This window comes from Eschrichtius robustus, chromosome 12 (genome assembly GCF_028021215.1).
Source record: "Eschrichtius robustus isolate mEscRob2 chromosome 12, mEscRob2.pri, whole genome shotgun sequence".
Taxonomy (NCBI): Eukaryota; Metazoa; Chordata; class Mammalia; order Artiodactyla; family Eschrichtiidae; genus Eschrichtius; species Eschrichtius robustus.
Window position 1 is genome coordinate 36124374 of NC_090835.1, and position 19640 is coordinate 36144013.

General features: G+C 43.8%; 2 protein-coding genes across 5 annotated transcripts in view; both read left to right on the forward strand.

Annotated features, from left to right (window-relative positions):
• SFMBT1 (Scm like with four mbt domains 1) overlaps positions 1 to 7522 on the forward strand; it is a 130291-nt gene extending 122769 nt beyond the window's left edge. For all 4 annotated transcript variants that reach the window (XM_068558918.1, XM_068558921.1, XM_068558919.1 and 1 more), the window contains 4 exons: positions 2730 to 2908; positions 3089 to 3334; positions 4200 to 4328; positions 5441 to 7522. In XM_068558918.1, the coding sequence (XP_068415019.1) occupies positions 2730 to 2908; positions 3089 to 3334; positions 4200 to 4328; positions 5441 to 5581 (695 nt within the window). In that variant the 3' untranslated portion in view covers positions 5582 to 7522. The remainder of the gene's footprint in view (positions 1 to 2729; positions 2909 to 3088; positions 3335 to 4199; positions 4329 to 5440) is intronic.
• A 5573-nt stretch (positions 7523 to 13095) lies between these two features.
• The window catches only part of STIMATE (STIM activating enhancer), a 55309-nt gene continuing 48764 nt past the window's right edge, over positions 13096 to 19640 (forward strand). The window contains exon 1 of the mRNA XM_068558889.1: positions 13096 to 13365. Coding sequence (XP_068414990.1) covers positions 13206 to 13365 — 160 coding nt within the window. The 5' untranslated portion in view covers positions 13096 to 13205. The remainder of the gene's footprint in view (positions 13366 to 19640) is intronic.

Below are 19640 nucleotides of genomic sequence, written 5' to 3' on the forward strand. Positions count from 1 at the left end.
AAAATAGTCAAAACAATCCTGAAAAAAAAGAGTAAAGTTGGAGGGCTTATTCTATCTGACTTCAAGTTTTACCGTAAACTATAGTAATCAAAAGTGGGGTATTTATGAAAGAATAGTCAAATAGAGTGATAGGACAGAATAGAGGGTCCAGAAATAGAGACAAACGTATATAGTTAAAGAATTTTCAACAAAAATGATAAATTTAATGGGAAAGGAATTTCTTTCAACAAATGGCACTGGTACAATTGGGTATCCAAATCGAAAATGCAAAAACAACTCCTTGGCTCCACCTCACTATATACAAAAATTTATTCAAGGTAATTAATCATAGACCTAATGTAAAAGCTAAACTATAAAGCTTCTAGAAGAAAACAAAAGAGGTATCCTCAAGATCTTGAGCTAGGCAAAGGTTGCTTAGAGAGGACACAGAATTCACTAACCTGAGGGAAAAACTAATACATTAAACATTACCGAAATTAAAACTTTTGCTCTCCTAATAATACTATTTACAAAAAGGAAAAGACAATCCACAGTCTTGGAGAAAATATTCCTGTTTATGTGTTTGTTTTGGCATCCCTGAGGGGGCACAGATGAGAAAATACTCTTAATACGTATATCCAACAAAGAACTTGTCTCCAGAATGTATTAAAAACTCTCGGGGCTTCCCTGGTGGCACAGTGGTTGAGAATCTGCCTGCAAATGCAGGGGACACGGGTTCAAGCCCTGGTCTGGGAAGATCCCACATGCCGCGGAGCAACTAGGCCCGTGAGCCACAACTACTGAGCCTGCGCGTCTGGAGCCTGCGCGTCTGGAGCCTGTGCTCCGCAACAAGAGAGGCCGCGATAGTGAGAGGCCCGCGCACCGCGATGAAGAGTGGCCCCCGCTCGCTGCAACTAGAGAAAGCCCTCGCACAGAAACGAAGACCCCAACACAGGCATAAATAAATAAATAAATAAATATTTTTAAAAAAAAACACATAGATTAAAAACTCTCACAACTCAATAAAAAGAGGAGTTTTGAAACTAGAGAAATCTGGTAGTTGTACAACGTGACTACACTAATACCACTAAATTGTACATTTTTATATGTTGAGTTGTTTGTTATGTGACTTTTACCTCAATTTAAAAATAAGTAAATAAAAAGAGAAACAAAATGATCTGGTATTCGATAGTGGTGATGGCTGCACAACAGTGTATTCATTCATAGTCTGTGTCTAAAGACCGTTGAATATGTACAAATGATGGATTTTATGTTATGTGAATTATATCTCAGTAAAAAATTAAATAAACAGAGAAAACCATTTTAAAAAGTGAATAAAAGACTTGAATAAACGCTTCACCAAAAAAAGATATGCAAATGGCCAATAAGTACATGAAAATGTGTTCAGTAGCATTAGTCATCAGGGAAGTGCAGATTTAAGCTATGATAAGAAATTACTGTATATCCACTAGGTTGGCTAAAATGAAAATTACTGACAATTCCACATGTTGGCGGAGGTGTACAGAGCAGCTACATCTCTCGTACATTGCTGGTGGAGTGTAAAATTATATAACCCTTTTGGAAAACTGTTAGCAGTCTCTTTAAAGGTAATCATATGTCTACCATATGATCCAACAATTCCATTCCTAGGTATTTACCCAAGGAAGATGAAAACATTGCCCACTAAAAGCCTTGTACCAGAATGTTCACTACAACTTAATAATTGCCAAAATCTGGAAACAACCAGGGGCCCATCAGCAGGAGAATAGATAAACTGGTATATTCATACAATGGTATGCTCTTCATCAATATGAAGAAATGTACTACTCATACACACAACATAGATGAAACTCAAAAACATTATGCTGGGACTTCCCTGGTGGCGCAGTGGTTAAGAAGCCAATCTGCCTGCCAATGCAGGGGACACGGTTTGATCCCTGGTCTGGGAGGATCCCACATGCCACAGAGCAACTAAGCCCACGTGCCACAACTACTGACCCTGTGCTCTAGAGCCTGCACGCCACAACTACTGAGCCTGCACGCCACAACTACTGAGCCTGCATGCCCTAGAGCCCGCGCGCCGCAACTTCTGAGCCTGTGAGCCACAACTACTGAAGCCCGCATGCTCTAGGGCCTGTGTGCTGTAACTGCTGAGCCCACGTGCTGCAACTACTGAAGCCTGTGCGCCTAGAGCCCGTGCTCCACAGCAAGAGAAGCCACCGCAACGAGAAGCCCGTGCAACTAAGAGTAGCCCCCGCTCACCGCAACTAGAGAAAGCCCACGTGCAGCAACGAAGACCCAATGCAGCCAAAGATTTAAAAAAAGTTAAAATTAAAAAAAAAAGAAGAAACACTTAAAAAAAAATTATACTGAGTGAAAGAAGCCTTGTTGGAAAGAGTATGTACTGAATGATTCCTTAGATGAGGCAAAACTAATCTATAGTGATGGAAATTAGAATAATGATTATTTCTGGTGAGGGGGACTAACTAGGAAGTGACCCTGGGAACTTTCTAGGTTAATAGAGATGTTCTGTATCTTGTTAGGGGGAGGATTATTCAGGTTTATGCATTTGTCAGTTACTAATCAAACTGTATATTCAGGATCTATAGTCAAGATTATTCCATTGTATGGAATTTAACCTTAATCAAATACACTGTACCCATGTTGTGCTATGCTAGTGGAATCTCTTGTGGTTTGAGGTACACAAAAATAATGAAGCTACTTCGTTTTTCTTTGTCATTCACATTTAGCACACTACTATGGAAAGAAGAAAAATAAAAGAATTGGGAGGCCACCTGGTGGGCATAGTAACTTAGCATGTGCCCTGAAAAAAGCGAGTAAGAGGAGAAAGAGGCGAAAAAATGTTTTTGTTCATAAGAAGAAACGCTCCTCTGCATCTGTTGATAATACCCCAGCGGGCTCTCCCCAGGTACGAGATCTATGATGTACCTGTAATGTCTAGAAGCCAAGAGATCCCTGCTTTATGATACAGACAGAAGGAATACCTGCAGGTCTTTCTATTCGGATCTCTGGCCAATGGAAGATGGTCTCGTGGTCCAGGAACTGATTTGTCCTGAATTTCATTGAGACTTCTCTCCTTGTCCCCTAGGGAAGTGGCGGTGAAGATGAGGATGACCCAGATGAAGGGGATGATGATTCCCTAAGTGAGGGCAGTACATCTGAGCAACAGGATGAGCTACAGGAAGAGTCAGAAATGTCAGAAAAAAAATCATGCTCCTCCTCTCCCACCCAAAGTGAGATATCCACATCACTGCCTCCAGACAGACAGAGAAGAAAAAGAGAGCTTCGCACTTTTTCATTTTCTGATGATGAGAATAAACCTCCTTCACCAAAGGTACCCGTTTTAAAACTACAGTGTCTTTTTTTCTCTCTTGACAATTTCCCTCTAGAATCTAATCGTTAATGATGTTGGCGTTACATTTATTTCACTATGGCTTCAGTTGAATTTCCTGGGTCTTTTTTTAAAACATCCCAAATTCAGTGATTTACTTGCGTTTCAGGGATTATTTGGAGATCAACTACTTATCAGGAGGAAAGTCTCTCTCAGAATGGCTGCTTGTTTTAAGTAAAAAAAAGTTCCATTGGTAGTTTATTAGTAACTTGTCATTTAGTTTAGGGAAAACTGCCTTTTGATATTTTTCATAATATATGTGGTTTTGTGGTAATAAATTATCTTTTTGGTTCTGATTAAACCATTTTGTTTGGTAGATTCATACATGTGTATTAACACATACATGCATTATAAGAATGGCAGTTAAGTTAGTGTTTTAAAACTGGATTGCTTTTTAAATATAGTCTGTGAACAGAAGTGGTTAAAAACGATTTCTCCTGATAATTTAGTTAAGCCTTCTCTTATTAGAAATACCAGCCCATTTACTTCTGCACCCTGCCAGAGAGTGACCTGAAATAAACCAAGGAACAAGTGGAAGATTTTAAAACTATTTTTCTCTGTTAAATTGTCCAAATTATTTGTGCTGAAACTTTGAGATGAATTCTTTTCCGTTAATATTTCTTATTATAAAAGACAAACATTTCCTGAGTACCTAATGTGTATGGACCTTTGCCATCCTTGCCGGGAGAAATCATGTCCTAAAACCACTTTAAATCCTGCCTTAAAGGGTTATGACTTTATGTAGAGACTTTCTTAGAATGAAATAGCTCTAACACCATTTGGTTTGCTTTTGTCGTGGGGAATGAAGGAAATAAGGATTGAAGTTTCCGAAAGGCTTCACCTGGACAGTAACCCCCTGAAGTGGAGTGTGGCGGATGTTGTGCGGTTCATCAGATCCACCGACTGTGCTCCCTTAGCAAGAATATTCCTAGACCAGGTAATCACAGAGACCTTGAGGTTTTAGTAATGTATCTCTTTAGCAGAGGGCTGTGGAGGTAATAGCAATTTATTTACAAGTCTAAGGAAAAATATTTCTATCCAAAATGAAAAAAAAGTATTTCCCTTCTCAGGAGTAGAACTATGATAAAAAGTTACTTATCTGACTGCCTCCATAGTTGAAGCAGATTATATTATTGCATTCTCATTTTTCCTAAGAGTTTGTTTCCATCCCCTATTAAATAGCTTTAAATTACGCATGCTATACTTAATTATCCTCCTCTTTTCCAAAATAACGATCTGCTTGTTTTAAAAAATAATTAACATCTATAATGTGTTAGCCTCTAACAGAAATAGTCTGTGGCCTTAAATATTGAGATAAATTTTGTTTTGATAATTGAGGAGATTCAAAACAGAACATCTTTGAAAAGCTGGTCAGGCTTTTATGAATGTTACAGAGTAGGAAAACATTGCAGTTTATAGGTAATATTTTCTTTCAGATTTAGAAAGAGTCCTCTAAAAAGATATTTCTTCTGGCACATTTAGTTGCCGGTTACTGTAGGCTAGTTAATTTACTGGATTTCTGCAGAGCAGAATGGATTCTTACCCTTGGTAAAACTTTTATTACTCATTCTTTTATTTTTTTAATTTATTTGGCTGTGTTGGGTCTTAGTTGCGGCATGCAGGCTTCTCTCTAGTTACGGCACGCAGGCTCTCTAGTTGTGACTCACAGGCTCAGTAGTTGTGGCACACGGGCTGCAGAGCATGCAGGCTCAGTAGTCGCAGTGCATGGGCTTAGTTGCCCCACAGCATGTGGGATCTTAGTTCCCCGACCAGGGATCGAACCCGCGTCCCCTGCATTGGAAGGTGGATTCTTAACCACTGGACCACCAGGGAAGTCCCCTTTATTACTAATTCTGAAGATTGATTAGTATGGAGGACTATGAGAGGCATTTAAAAGGAAGTGTGTGATACTTCTGTAAAGGGAAAAAGTGATGAAAGGAAAAGCACAGGGACTTTTGATTTTGACAAAGCGAAGTGAACCAGGGCTGTAATGGTCGAGCTGCCACTCATATGCACATCACAGATGATTTGTATTTTATGCTTTAACAGGAAATTGATGGGCAGGCCCTGTTGCTCCTTACCCTTCCCACCGTTCAAGAGTGCATGGACTTAAAACTGGGCCCTGCCATCAAACTTTGCCATCACATAGAGAGGATCAAGTTTGCTTTTTATGAACAGTTTGCCAACTGAGAAGGACAACCAAAGTGAGCTGTATCTTTGAAGCACAAATGCAGCAAATCCTTCGCCCTGCTCTACAAGTGGAGCTGAAATAGTCCTGGGGCCCTGGGCCCTGCAGGTGTCGGCTTGCTCTCTTTGCACTTTCAGGGAAGGAGGACCCACACTTGAGTAAGCAAAAACTGCACAGAAGTGGCTCTCCTGCCAGTGAAAATGTGGGCATCTCTTGTTCAGCAGATTGCAGTTTTAAAAAAATAAAGGTTGTGAAGAAAAGACTCATATAAGAAGAATAAGCATTTCCACTGGTGTGGCCTGAAAACGAAGAATAATCTAGGTTGCTGCAAAGCACCCTTTTGGTTTTCTTTTTGTTCTTTCTGTTCCTTCCCGTTCCTTCCCACTGTAGATTGAACTTTGTTCTCTGCTTTCTCTTTCTTGGAAAGAGAGAACATAGCTTTAAGTCAGCACTGATTTGGGACTGTGCCTAAGGCACATCAGTGCTTCATTGTCATTGTGTTTTTTAAGCTTTTTTAAATTAAAACAGTTCATTTTGGGGATGATTATGTGGCTCTAGGGTTTTGAATGTACAGTCACACTTTGATCCATTTTAAAAGCTATTCTTAGGAGTTCCTTTGTTTACTACCTCTGTTGATAATTGAGCTTATAGCCATGTATGAGGTTGTTTTAATGATACCATTTTTAAGCTACATGAACACTAAAACTATGACAGAGTTGAAGGAAAAAAAACCACTGTTTGCTTTCTTAAAAATAATGTGTGGCACTTAACACCAATTCCTTAACTGACTGATCTAAGAACTCTACTGTCATTGTTTTGCCTCTTGAGCCAGGTTGGGCTGCCTGTTTCAAGTAGTTCAAAGATTGTTGCTATTTCAGTTGAATTGCTTTCTCCCTATTAGTTCTCGAAGGGACTTCAGAGGCTTTTATTTTGTGTTTACTTTTCTCTGCAGTTGTTTGTCTTTCATTTTGAGAGTCCTCACTTGGGGTAAAAATCAGTAGGTGTTCCCTGGACCCACAGTAAAGCCCATTTCCCCATCTTTCTCAGTGTCTCCAGGCAGATAGTGTAGAAGCACAACAGAGAAAATGAGTTTTAGGAGGGGTGATGCAGAGCATGGCATTTCCGTCACAGTATGTCCTCAGTGGCTGGATAAAGATTGAGAGATGGTTAAGGATTCCAGAAACGTCTTTGTCTAGTCACGTTTACTCTTTCTTTGGTTAAACCTTTAAATTGAATGTATTCTACGGTCAATTCCCACTCAACAACTCAAGTTTTCTTTTAGGTGTTTCTTTTGACCCAGCTCAAGTTGGTATTAAACAGGCAAATTTTCACTTATGATTGCACTGTTAGCTATTATAGAATAATAGCGTTTGCTGTACTGTTCCAGCCATGTGGAATGAGGAAAGATACATAGGTTGCTTCCTTTAAATGGTTTGCTTTGCTGTGTGTGTGTGTGTGTGTGTGTGTGTGTGTGTGTGTGTGTGTGTGTGTGTGTTTTAATTATCCTAGTTACCTGCAAATATATAACCTAATCATTCCTCTTCAAGATTTGAAAATGTTTTAAAACTACAAACTGGGTAAATTCTAAACAGCTATACAAATATAAGGTAATTTTATTACAAATTTAAACTGATTGTGATTTTTTTCCTTTTCTTCCCCCGCTGCCCCACGTGTTTTTATGGACCTTGGCAAACATTTGTAGTCTGAACCTTCTCTTCATTGGATAATTTATGAACCACCTTAACTCAGGCCCTCCAACCAAACCATATATTAAAGCATCAACTCTTTGCTTAGGTTACTACCAGATATACCTGGAGAGACACTTCATTTAAGTAGAAGTTAGTATGTTTGAACTTATCGGAGATATAGTTTTTAAAGTTTTGATTGATTCTATGCCCCTGGAAGAGAAGCATATATAAGATGCTTGGGAACAGTTAGCATTAAGTAGATAGAGTTTCGGCGGGAGGGGAGGGGGCGGGGGAGGCGGGTATCTTGCATAATAAAATTTCCTGAGAGCTCAGCAGTCAAGGCACTAAGGCAGAGTTCCTTGAAGAAGATCAATGAAACAAAAAAAGTCTGGAACTAATTAACATTGTTGTCTTATTTAGGAAAATGAGATTTTCTATAAGAGAATTTACCAAATGCAACAGTGAATATGTGATATTGTCTCTCTCTTGACTTCTTCAGAAACCATAGAATTTAAAACACCTCCCTTCACAGGTGAGGGGGCAAAGCCCCTGCAAGATGAAACACACGGCCCTAAGTAGTAGTCTCTGATCAGGTAGAGTCGGGCCCCAGCCAGCTTGTCTGTTTATGCCATGATTATTCAAGCTCAGCTTTCTCCCAGAGAGAAGCTGACTCTAAATTGGACAAGTAAGTAGGGTTTCCCTTAATATTTTTTGCATTCTCATACCAAGATAATAGTTTATCAGGCAACTACATTAAAGAAGTATTATATACCCCCAGCACCTATTCCTGGCTGTCACAGAAGAGAGGATAATTGTTTGGGAATTTGGCACAGGGCTTTTTTTTTTTATTTTTAAGTATAAAATTTAGACTCCATTTGCCTCATAATGTGGCTGGGGCTGGACTGGCCAGCAGCGACAGTCTGATTGTCGTGATTCTGAAACAGATGTTAAGCCTGATAACAGCTCACCGTGTTGGGGTAAAATGTTTGTTATGTTGCAATAGGTATATGAACTTTGGTTTTTAAAGATACCAACCTCTTAAATCTGTGCGAGGTACATTATGAGGGACTGCATTTGTCTAAGTTTCACCTTCAGCTGGCTCCATAGCCTCCCTAAGGTCAGGAAGTTTTCCAGGATCCATTTTTGATCCTGAATTGACAAGCTTGGAAACAGGTGAATGGATTATATCATGCCCCTGGACCTTGAAGTTGACTGACCAATGTAAGCCTATTATTGTAGTGCTGGTGTCTTAGGGAAACCTTTTACTGCATGCGAAGATTTGCTGTGACATTTTGACTATATTTTGTGGGCTTCTGGGGACTGTGCTGTTTTCATTTGTAAACCACCTCCATTCCTCTCCGTTGAAGCAGAACTGAGGCGGCTAATGCAGGAAATGCATTAATGGGAGCTTTTGTCCTATCTGCCTTTCTTTAGCATTGTAGGTGGCTCCCAGCATCTACATTATAGATATAAGAGGTCAGGGAAGGATAGTTACCAACCTCTGGAAGGGATGGGCTTCTTGGGTAAATATTTATTGAATTACGATAGAGGCAGTCATAGAAAACCAGTTCAGAACTTGACCTTTATATGCTCCTTCTCCTGGAAGTAAAATTTTTCTCACTGTTGAGAGAGAGGGCATTGGACCAAAGCTTCCTGAGGACTTGAATACATTTTACTTGTACCAATTCAGTCACTAGTACCATAACTGAATACAGAGTAAAAGCTTTAGGAGGCCTCAGGTTGGATAGTACTCAGAACCATCCCCTCCCCCAAGCCAGAAAGTATTTCTGGGGCACACACAGAACATCAGGGAACTGTAGGTAAGATTTAACTAAATGGGGACACTGGGAAAACTATCATAGGCACTTCTGTTTCCTTGGTGCCTATCACCAAAGACATTTATTTAAGACACCATGTGCTGGTTTGATTGATGCCCACAGATTCTCTGAGAGAGCTGTTAGGAGCATAGCCTCGGCAGTGGAAACACACACCAAGTTTGAACTTTGGTCCTGTATATTGGGGATGTTTGTGTGTGTGTGTGTGTGTGTGTGTGTGTATATATAAGTTCAAAAGTGTTCCGTGTTATCAGTTGGCCTTTTGAAGATGAAGGAGAGGGGAGCACTAGCAAATGAAGTATCAATCTCAGTAGGGACTGGGTACCCCCTTTAAAAATTTGAATGTCTTTGGTCCTGGGTCCACCCAAAGTAACCATGTGTCATGGTCATGGTGCTGTCTCGGAAACCCTGTAGGACAGAGCCTCCTGCAAAACCAAAAAGAAATCAATCACTTTCATGCACGTATAACTCTTCCTTGATTTTATTCACTTTACAGTGTTTTGCTAGTGAATTTTGATGATTCCCTCCCATTGTGTCAGGATGTGCATACTTTGGAAATTTGAATTTATCTAAATAAGTCACCTGTGGACTTGGAGTTTTGGCAGGAGAGTTCTAAACTCCAAGCCCAGTCCAAACGGATCTGGTTCCAAGCCTGCTCACCTGGGATTTCCTCTGTACTTGTACCAGATTTCACAGGTAGTTCTGTTTCTGAGGGCAGCCTTAGGGGTGAAGGTATAGAAGGTGGTGGGCCATAAGTGCACTGGAGATTGATTTTCTTCGTTCTAGGGTTTCAGAAGTCTTAGATTTTTGCAAGAACCAGCAAAACCAGGAGTGGGGTTGGAGGAATGGAGAAGTAGGCCTAAAACTCCATTCCTTTATGTCTTTTCTGACCTGACACACCATTTGGGTCTGTTCTGGTGTCGTGGCCTATCGCAAAGGACTGTCTTAAAGGGAAACAAGCCACAGCCTTGCCGGACATGTCTTTAACTCCAGCAGTAATGGAGTTAAAGCTGTGGGAGGCAAGGGTCTCCGACTATGTCTGGAGGCAAAGGATGACACTGGCTAGTGATATGAAGCTACCGTTACTAATAGGTGTGCCTGTTCTCAGGATGCGTGGGAACTCAGTCCTACGGGTTTCTACACGTTTTAGTTTATCTAACTGCATGCCTAACTTGGCAGAGTGGATGTGAGCAAATAGTGTTGAAAGGATGAGGGTAGGCTCTTGGGGCAAATCAAGTCACAAAGCAGATGACTGAGGGAGGTTACAAAGTTTAGACAAAGTTAAAACTTATCTCCTTTTGCAAGAAGTCTCTAGGGAAGTGTACTTTGAATGTTTCTCTTCAGATTTTTAAGTGCTCATTTTTTTCCTCTTCTTTTTTTTTTTTCTTTTTTGTTGACTATTCTCTGAAGACAATCAGAGGCCTGCGAGGGTGGGACTCCTGGCTGGTTCCAGCACTGTCCTTAGGCCCTTTTCTAATACTAACTCGTTGGAACTGATGCACTTTAATGTATGTTGTCCTTTCTTTTTTCTTTTAAGCTGCTTGTTTGGAACAAAATGAAATGCATATTGCGTTGTATCCTTCCTGCTTACTGTTTTTCTCTTAATTTTAAAAGTTATGCATTGAGGATAAAGTATACTTAAGGAGAAATATGCACAAGAATACCTATTAAAATAACTCCCATCAAGTTTGATGGTATAACTTCAAGGGATTAAAAAATAACTATTTTGGATGAATATTTTGCGTGGGTTTTTTTTTTTTTTTTTTTTGGTTTGTAAATAAGTGTATATAAACGTGTGATATGTTATGACAGTTTTAAGTGGTCGTGAGAAAATTAAAACAGGTCTTAAGGTATATTTAACTTCCTTTGACAGCAAAGAAGGCATCTTGACCAGAGTAAATCCTTCAAAACTGTTTCCAGTGGGACCTCAGAGAATCATCTCTGAATGGAGGAGAAAGTTCCTACCTGCTTCAATAAAATTAACCTTTCCAGAATTCTCCCCCCATCCTGCTGTCTGATCCTTTCCCCTCTGATCTGGGTACTTTTTAATTGCCGTTCAGAAAAGGTAGGAAGAGCAGAATTTCCCATAGTGAGCTTGCTCCCGGCACCGAGGACTCTGCCCCGATCTCTGAAGACTGCTTCTTGTTCTTTACATTTGCCTTGGCACAGCAGCGACGGGCCTTAGGGTTCCTCCACATCTGGATGTGCAGAGCACTGCTTTGTCAAAAAAATTCATTTTTCAGCTCTATGTGCAGTTTTCCTTGAGCTGTGTCTTCAAGCAATTAATAACCTCCTTATGCCCAACTACAATCTCTTCGGCTTTAAGGACACATCCTATTGTTTGGTTCTCTCTAAACGTGGACTGTGACTGCTGAGCATACATCCCCATAAGGGACCTTCTTAGACTTAAAGACGGTAATGCAATTTTTCCTTACCTGTTTATTTTCCTAACCTGATTTTCTGTATTTTCCCATGGTCAATACTTGTGGAGAATTTTTAATTTTATAAATTAAAAATCAGTTTAATTTAAAAAGCATTTTGTTGCATGCTCTCTGTGTCAGGCACTACGTTGGATTCAAAGCCGAGTAAAAAATCAGTTCCTGCCCTCAGGAGGCTCACACTCAGCTGGGAGAGAGAGGTGTGTACAGCCATCTAATTTAGCAGTCTGAAAAGTTCTGGTGGAGCAGCACACACAAGGTAATGTGGATGCACAGTGGGGACAGTGGGGTCAGGCAGGCCTTCAAGCATGCGTAGCAGTTCATGGAGCAGGGAAAAGGGAACAGTATTCCATGCAGCTAGAATGCCATGTAAAGGCACAGAGGTGTGGAAGTGCATTGTAAGAGAAGGGCTGGGGAATTGGCTCTAGGGAGCCAGTAGCATTTGTGTTCTCCAGATAATCAAGTTAATATTCCTATTAACCAAGAAAGCTTTTGGATAGCATTGAACCTTTTATGTAATTGGAATTTCTTGATGGCTATCTTTAGGGGAACTTTCCCTAGGTTTGGTATTTATTGTTCAACAAGTGTACCCCAATGTCTACTGGAATAATACTGTGTGTACACTGGCATTAAGTGGATGCAGTCCTGGTCAGGGACCTGAGAGCACCAACAAGAGGTGTCTGGAGAAAAGCCAGAGGCGGCTGAGAGGGTAGGTGACAGAACGGGGACTAAAGGCCCTAGTAGAGGAAGGGAGAGCAGGTTCTGAGGAGTCAGAAAGGGTTGAGTGGGAATAAATGTGAGTGTGTGTGGAGGGAGGCCCTGGAGACTGACAAATACCAACAACCTGGTTTTCTTTTATGAATCACGTTCAAAATGAACAAGATGGGGCTATATCCACGTGTTTACAGCATATACCCTGTATATTTTTAAATGAAGGCAGTTGGATTGAAATGACCATTTAAATTACGTTTATGGGAGGAAAAGTCGATTCGGGGCCTGAATGATGAATCTAAGACAAGCCTTTGGCCAGGATACTGGTACTAACAAGGAAAGTGCAAGGACGCCGAAGGTCTGGGTTGGAAAGAATATGCTTGTGTGCGGAGTCAGATTGTTTTCCTCAGCGACCTGCCTCAGAATAATCCAGGCTGCTTGCCGAAAATGCAGATTGTTGGCCACCGTCTGAGAACAACTGAATCGGAATCTGGGGGTGGAATCCAGAAGTATTTTTTCATAAATTCTTCAGGGGTTTATCTTAGAGGGAAAAAAATTTTTTTGTCACAGATCTAACCTGCTCCTGCCCTCCCAACCTGGAGCTCGGAGTCCAGGCTCGGGCTCTCAATCCGTTTTGCGCAGCCCAGCTCACCTGGTCTGTTCTACCTGTGGTCAGGACCCAAGACACCGCTCCCTCTCCGGCCGGAGCCCCGCCCCTGGTGGGGGGGGGTGGGGAGTAGGAGCGGCCAAGGCCCGCCCCCACGCCGGGCCTGGCCAATCAGGCGCTGCGGTCTCAGACGTCGCGTTACGCGCGGCGCCGAGTCGGCCGCGGGGCGGAGGTACCGGCTCCCGGCTCGGACTCCGGGCTCTGGGCTCGGCGGCGAGGGCCCCGCAGGTAGCGAAGCCCGGCGGGCGGGCGGGCGGCGGCGCCCAGCGCCCCTCGCCAGGCCCGCCATGCAGGGTCCTGCCGGGAACTCGAGCCATTCACTGCCGGGTGGGCCGCCTTCCACCGTAGCGTCCGGCGCGGGCCGCTGCGAGAGCGGTGCGCTCATGCACAGTTTCGGCATCTTCCTGCAGGCGCTGCTCGGCGTCGTGGCCTTCAGCACGTTGATGCGTGAGTCCGGGACCCCCGCCTTCCTGAGGCCCTGCGCCGCGAGCCTCGGGCCCACCGGCCTCGGGGACCCTCCTGCCTGAGGAGTTCAGGCCTTGGGGACCCGGGCCCTTTGGCGAAGGTGCTTTCCTCCCGCGAGCCCAGGCTGGGCATTCCCAGACGAGGGGGATCTTTGGCCCCGTCCCAGGGTCCTGGGTCCCTGGCCTTATCGCGTCAGCCTCTAGTCAGGGGTCACCCCTACTCCTCTTCTCCCACCCGCGCACACCTCTCTTCTGAGATGCCCCCCTGCAACCGTGTCATCGCAAATTAAAGCTACCCAACTTAAAAGCCTACGGCCATGACCCCCGGGAGGCATATTCCTTTCCGCCCCCTTTTAAAGGCTCTTCTTAGCCTCCCCTTCGCCCCCAGCCTGATACTGAGCTTTTTTCTTCACCTTCACTTCAGGATTTACTATGTCCCGTTCGCATGTAAATCCTGCCACCTTGCAATACCTGGCTTATTAGGCCGTGCATTCCGTTCCCAGTACTACTTCCCCCGCCCCGGCCCTTCGCCCTCAGCTTAATTTTCTGTTTTGGTTGGAGCCGGACCCACCCAGACTGCCTTCTTCCCCGCATCTCCTTTTTCCTCTCCTTTTCCTGAACAGGCTCACCTGTTCCATCTCTGTCCCAACCTTTCCTAATTAAGTTGCATCTCAAGTCTCCCCTGGCTGTTCCCTTTCCCAGCCCACTTTTGTTTATATTTCAGGTATCCTTCCTTTCCATGAGACTTGGGCAACTTAGGAGCTTAGTGGAGAGGCAGACTCAGAGGGTCTGAGGAGGTCTTAGAATTCCTGTGCTAAGTCATCAGGGGCCCTTCCTTGAGAGCTTCATGATGGGGAAGAAAGCCCCAGATAGCCCTTCTGGAAAACCAGAAGTTCCAACGTGTTGTCAATGTGTGCCACGTGTTGAGGGGTTATGTTTTCTTAGTGTACATTCTTCCTTTTATTAAAGTGACAAGAGGCCTAGTAGCCCTGTGATTGCATTTCAGGGAAAGGAAGGGTTATAACTATTTTGACAGAGGTGTTCCAAAATGACTTGTTCTCAAAATTTCCCCACTGTGCTCACGTGGGCAGAATGGGAAGTTCCTGCAGAAGGTATGCTCCTTGGCATCTGGGAAGGATCCTGCAGCTGTGTGTGTGTGTCTTGTAGGGTCCAGTTGCTGGAGTTGCACCTTTGCTTGTTTGTGATGTGCGGCTTATTTGGGTGAATTCTCCCAAGCTTTAGGTAACCCTGAAGAGGCTATTCTTGGACACCACTTTTTTTCTGGTTGCCTGGCCTTCATAAGTCTTGCAACAAGTCCCAGACTGTATATGTTTGCTACTTTTTCTCTCCTTTTTAGTCTCTACTTGCCTTGCTGTTTTCCCTGCTGAACAAATACCCACTTGTTCCCACAGTAATAGTTTGTGACGACTTAGCGAAAATCAGCTTCTGACTTGGGTGCATGAACTGTATGTCTGTATATTCGAGACAATGTGCGTGGGTCTGCACTCCCCTCCCCACGTTTCTCTCCTCCAGCTGACCTTCCTTTCTCTCTAAAGGAACTACAGGACTTAGGTTTTATGTTGTTCCCTGACCTAAGATTTCTTATCATAGCCCTGGCTATTTGTATGGGTTTGATTGGTGCTGCTGATGGCCCCACTAATTCCCTGGGGTTTGATACTTGTGATTCAGAGAGGGAAGTGTGATGATGACAGGCGGAGTTGCTCACAGCTGAGAAGTGTGCCGGGTTGAATGTGTTCAGAGTGATGGTGCTGGCCCTGCGAGTCTTCAGGGACACAGTCACTTCTTTACTTAATCTTCACTGTGAGCACAAGTGCAAATCCCGCTGTGGTTGGTGTATTCCGTATACAAAGGCGGAACTAGGAAGTGGTTTCTTGCTCAGTGTAAGGCTAGACGTGGAGGGAGCTTGTGGCGTTGGGTAGTAGGTCCTGGGACAATGATGAGTAGGGGTGATGGAGGGAAGAGTTGGAAAGGCTAGAGCCGTGTCTGCCCTGGATACAGGCATGGACATGGATCGAGAGCCCTATTCTCCCACCTAGAAGCAGACAGCAGCCCAAGGGGAGTCCCACTGATCGAGACCCAGCCAGGGAAGTACCTTTCTTCTCTTAAACTTGTTGGTTCTATTAAAATAGAACTGGGGGGCTTTTCGATTTTGCAGGGCTGGGAAGAGGAGGAAATCTCTTAGGAAGTGCTTTACATTTTGAAATGGACTTTGTTGGGGAAAACGAAAGGGGGTGGAGGTGGTCTCAAGGAATTGCTCCTGCAAGCTGCTTGGCTGTCTTCCTGGTCACAGTGCCTGTTCCTCAGTCTGGCAGAGCTGCTGTCAGGAGTGCCAGGCTCCCACGACAAGACTGCTCACCTTGCAGCCCTTGAGGGAGGTCTGGGTTCGTTAAGATGAGGCCACTCCATCCTTTATCAGTTCCATCGTTGGTTTCTTCAAGCATATTTTCTCTCTCTCTCTCTTTTTTTTTTTTTTAATTGGCTGTGCTGCATGGCATGCGGGATCTTAGTTCCCTGACCCAGGGGGTCGAACCCGTGCCCCCCTGCAGTGGAAGCACGGAGTCTCAACCACTGGACCACCAGGGAAGTCCCCAAGCATATTTTAAATACCAGTCATCTCTCCTGAGCAGTTGAAACTAACAGTCCCTCTCCTCTTTGGAGTCACAGTCTTTTCCCTTCCGGTGCTTTCCTCCTCCAGGGCGATGGGCTCGGACACTTCTGACAACTCCCCAGTTCTTAGGGCAGGCACTATTCCGTTTTCCTGTTGGACCAGCTCTGTTATATAGGATGGACCCATTTCTCTGCCATACAGGCTGTGTGGTATTTTTCATCACTTCACGTCCTGATTTCAGTGAATCCTCAGACCACTGTTTTTATGTTCCTTTTTCTACCCAGAAAATTACTTTTTCTCCATTTACAGGTCGCTGTGTTTTTTACCTAGAGGTAAAGGTTACCTGGAGGAAGACCCTCTTATATCTCAGGAGAGGGTTTTGATTCTCACGGGGATTTCTCATCCTGGTGCTCGGCTCCTCGGTGTGGGGATTTTCAGACGTCTCTGGCCAGGCAGTTGAGAGTTGGTGTGGCAGTTGATCTATATAGCTGATTCTTTAAGCTGCATAAACATACGAGCCGCCATCCGCTGGCATGTCCCAGTGTCAGCATCGCCTTGTTCAGGGGGTGAACTTTCCGGAGGCTTCGGCTAAGGTACCCTGTGCGTCCAAGGAAAGCCAAACAAACTCAGAGGCAAGCTTTTAAAGGGCCTTCCCCCTCTGGGTTTTCTGCAGTGTCACTGAAAGTCATCGGGTGTCTGAGTAGAAGGAAATGCTTTAAACGAGGGACTTTTGTCATACTCTACCTGCCGAGCAGCTTGTTTTGGTGGCTTTATCTGTAGTCTGTGACTCAGTGAAGTCACAGCAGAGCAGAGCTGAGCAGTCCTGGAGCTGCCCTGTGTGTTCCAGCACAGGGCAGTGGCCCAGCCATCAGCGAAAGGTCAGTATTAGCCAGTGTGTGTGTGTTGGCATTAGGGGTATTTACTCTCAGGACCTGTAAATGCAAAGCAAACTCAAGCCTCCTTCACCATGCACCATCAGAGTCCTGGGCTGAAGTCTAGACAGAATTGGCTTTTTAACAAAACAGGCATTTTGAGAGCTTGGATAAATCTACCTGCGTATTTTCATGTTACAGATTTGGGGACTCTCCAACTGAGAGAGGGTGGTGTTGTTTTATGAGAACACTGATGGTGCTGAGAAATGATAGCATATTTCCTGAGGCCCAAAGTAACATCACAGACTAGTCTACCCAGCTTTGAAATCTTAATGTCAAATGAGTCCGTGCTGTTTTGGCGCGTGGTGAACTGGCCTCCCTGTGTGTTCTGTACAGACTTAGGCATGTTGGGACAACCTTTCCTGGGATCACCTGTCCCCACGCCATCCTAATTTTTATCTTAAAAAATGTCAAATAGGGCTTCCCTGGTGGCGCAGTGGTTGAGAATCTGCCTGCCAATGCAGGGCACACGGGTTCGAGCCCTGGTCTGGGAAGATCCCACATGCCGCGGAGCAACTGGGCCCGTGAGCCACAATTACTGAGCCTGCGCGTCTGGAGCCTGTGCTCGGCAACGAGAGGCCGCGATTGAGAGGCCCGTGCACCGCGATGAAGAGTGGCCCCCGCTTGCCACAACTAGAGAAAGCCCTCGCACAGAAACGAAGACCCAACACAGCCATACATACATACATACATACATAAAAAGAATGTAAGCAGACAAGAATGTCATTAAAAAAAAAAAAAAAAAATTAAAAATTAAAAAAATAAAAATTAAAAAAAAAAAAGTAAAATTAAAAAAAAAAAAAAAAATGTCAAATATACAGAAAAGATGAAAATAATACAATGACTGTCTATCTGCCCTCCACCTCGATTCAGAAATAGTTCACCTTTTGCCACATTTACTTTATCTCTTTATACTTTTTTTTTTGGCTGACCCATTTGAAGGTAAGTTGCAGCCAGCATTACACTTTATCCCTAAAAACTTCAGTTGAGTCTCCTAAGGATAAGAATAGTTGTCTACATAACCACAGTTTCTTTTTTTTTTTTTTAATGAATTTATTTATTTTTTATTTGTTTATTTTTGGCTATGTTGGGTCTCCGTTGCTGCGCGCAGGCTTTCTCTAGTTGTGGCGAGCGGGGGCTACTCCTCCTTGCGGTGCGCAGACTTCTTGTTGCGGTGACTTCTCTTGTTGTGGAGCGCGGGCTTCAGTAGTTATGGCTCGCTGGGTCTAGAGGCGCAGGCTCAGTAGTTGTGGCGCACGGGCTTAGTTGCTCCGCGGCATGTGGGATCTTCCCGGACCAGGGCTCGAACCCGTGTCCCCTGCATTGGCAGGTGGGCTGTTAACCATTGCGCCACCAGGGAAGTCCCCATAACCACAGTTTCATGATCACACCTAAGAAAATTTATAACCCTGCAATATCACCTAATATCTAATATTCACACTTCCCCTAACATCACAGGTCTCTTATAGCTGGAATTTTTTTAAAACTATGATCTAATCAAGGTCCACACTTCGCATCTGGTTATGATTTTAAGTCACTTTCACCCTAAAAGAATCTCCCCTACACACACACACACACACACACACACACACCCCACACACGAGTTTTTTTGTTTTTGTTGTTGTTTACTGACATTGCCTTTGGAAGAGTCCTGGCCAGTTGTTGTGGACGGTGCCCCACCTTCTGGAGTTGTCTGGGTGTTACCTTGTTGCGGTGTTTGGGCGTTTCATGGACCTCTATGTTTCCTGAGTTGGTCTGGAGGAGCCATTAGATTGCGATGACCTTTTTTACAGCAAGAACACTGCGTGAGCAGTGCTGTGTGCTTCATGTTACACAGCACCAGGCGGTGCTGTTAGTGATAAGGTCAGTTACTGGGCAGAGAGGGCACGTCTCCAGCTCTCTCCCTTGTAGAGTACATTTTCCCCTTTGCAGTTAATACATTATCTCTGTGGTGGTAATACTTTGAGATCTTGTGAATATCTTGTTCCCCAGTAACTTTTCACTTCTGGTAAAATAACGAAACTCAGTGATCGCTGAAATGGAGCTGGAGCTCATGTGTGAAGGTGCCATCTCTGGGCCTGGCACCCATCACACAGTCAATAATGTCGACTTCCTTTCCTCCCCCACCCCGGAGTGCCAGCCAAGGCACAGGAAGAGCATTCTGTCCCAGGCTGCTGTTGTGCCCACAGGGGAAAGGAATACGGCCAACATTAGCATGGAGGCCCATGAGGGGGTCTTTATTTTCAGAAAGTTTTCGGTTTTCTAAATGCTGATTCATCTGGTAGTATTTATCCATAATGGTGATCTCCTTTATTTATAATAAAACTTCACTAATTTGGAATAAAATCAGAGCAAGAGGGAGTTATCTGAATTAGGGGACAATCTGAGTTGTAATGCATTTTTTGCCTTTTAAATACCTTTGTTTTTCAAGTGTTGCCCTGTAGGAACCTATCAAGCCTTTACTGCTTTAATGAGCTGTTTAAAATCCTTTGCAGTTAGTATAGTGTTTGCGTGAAGATGAAGTCTCCTCCTGTTGAAGGAGTTTTACAAATGGTTAAAAATAGCAGAATCCCTGGCTCTGGAACCCATCTGACCTGGCTTTCATTTCTGCTTCTGCCACATACTGCCCTTGAGCAACCCACGTATTTCTTGAAGCTTTGGTTTCCTCCCCAGCAAGATGGGAATGATGATTTTTCT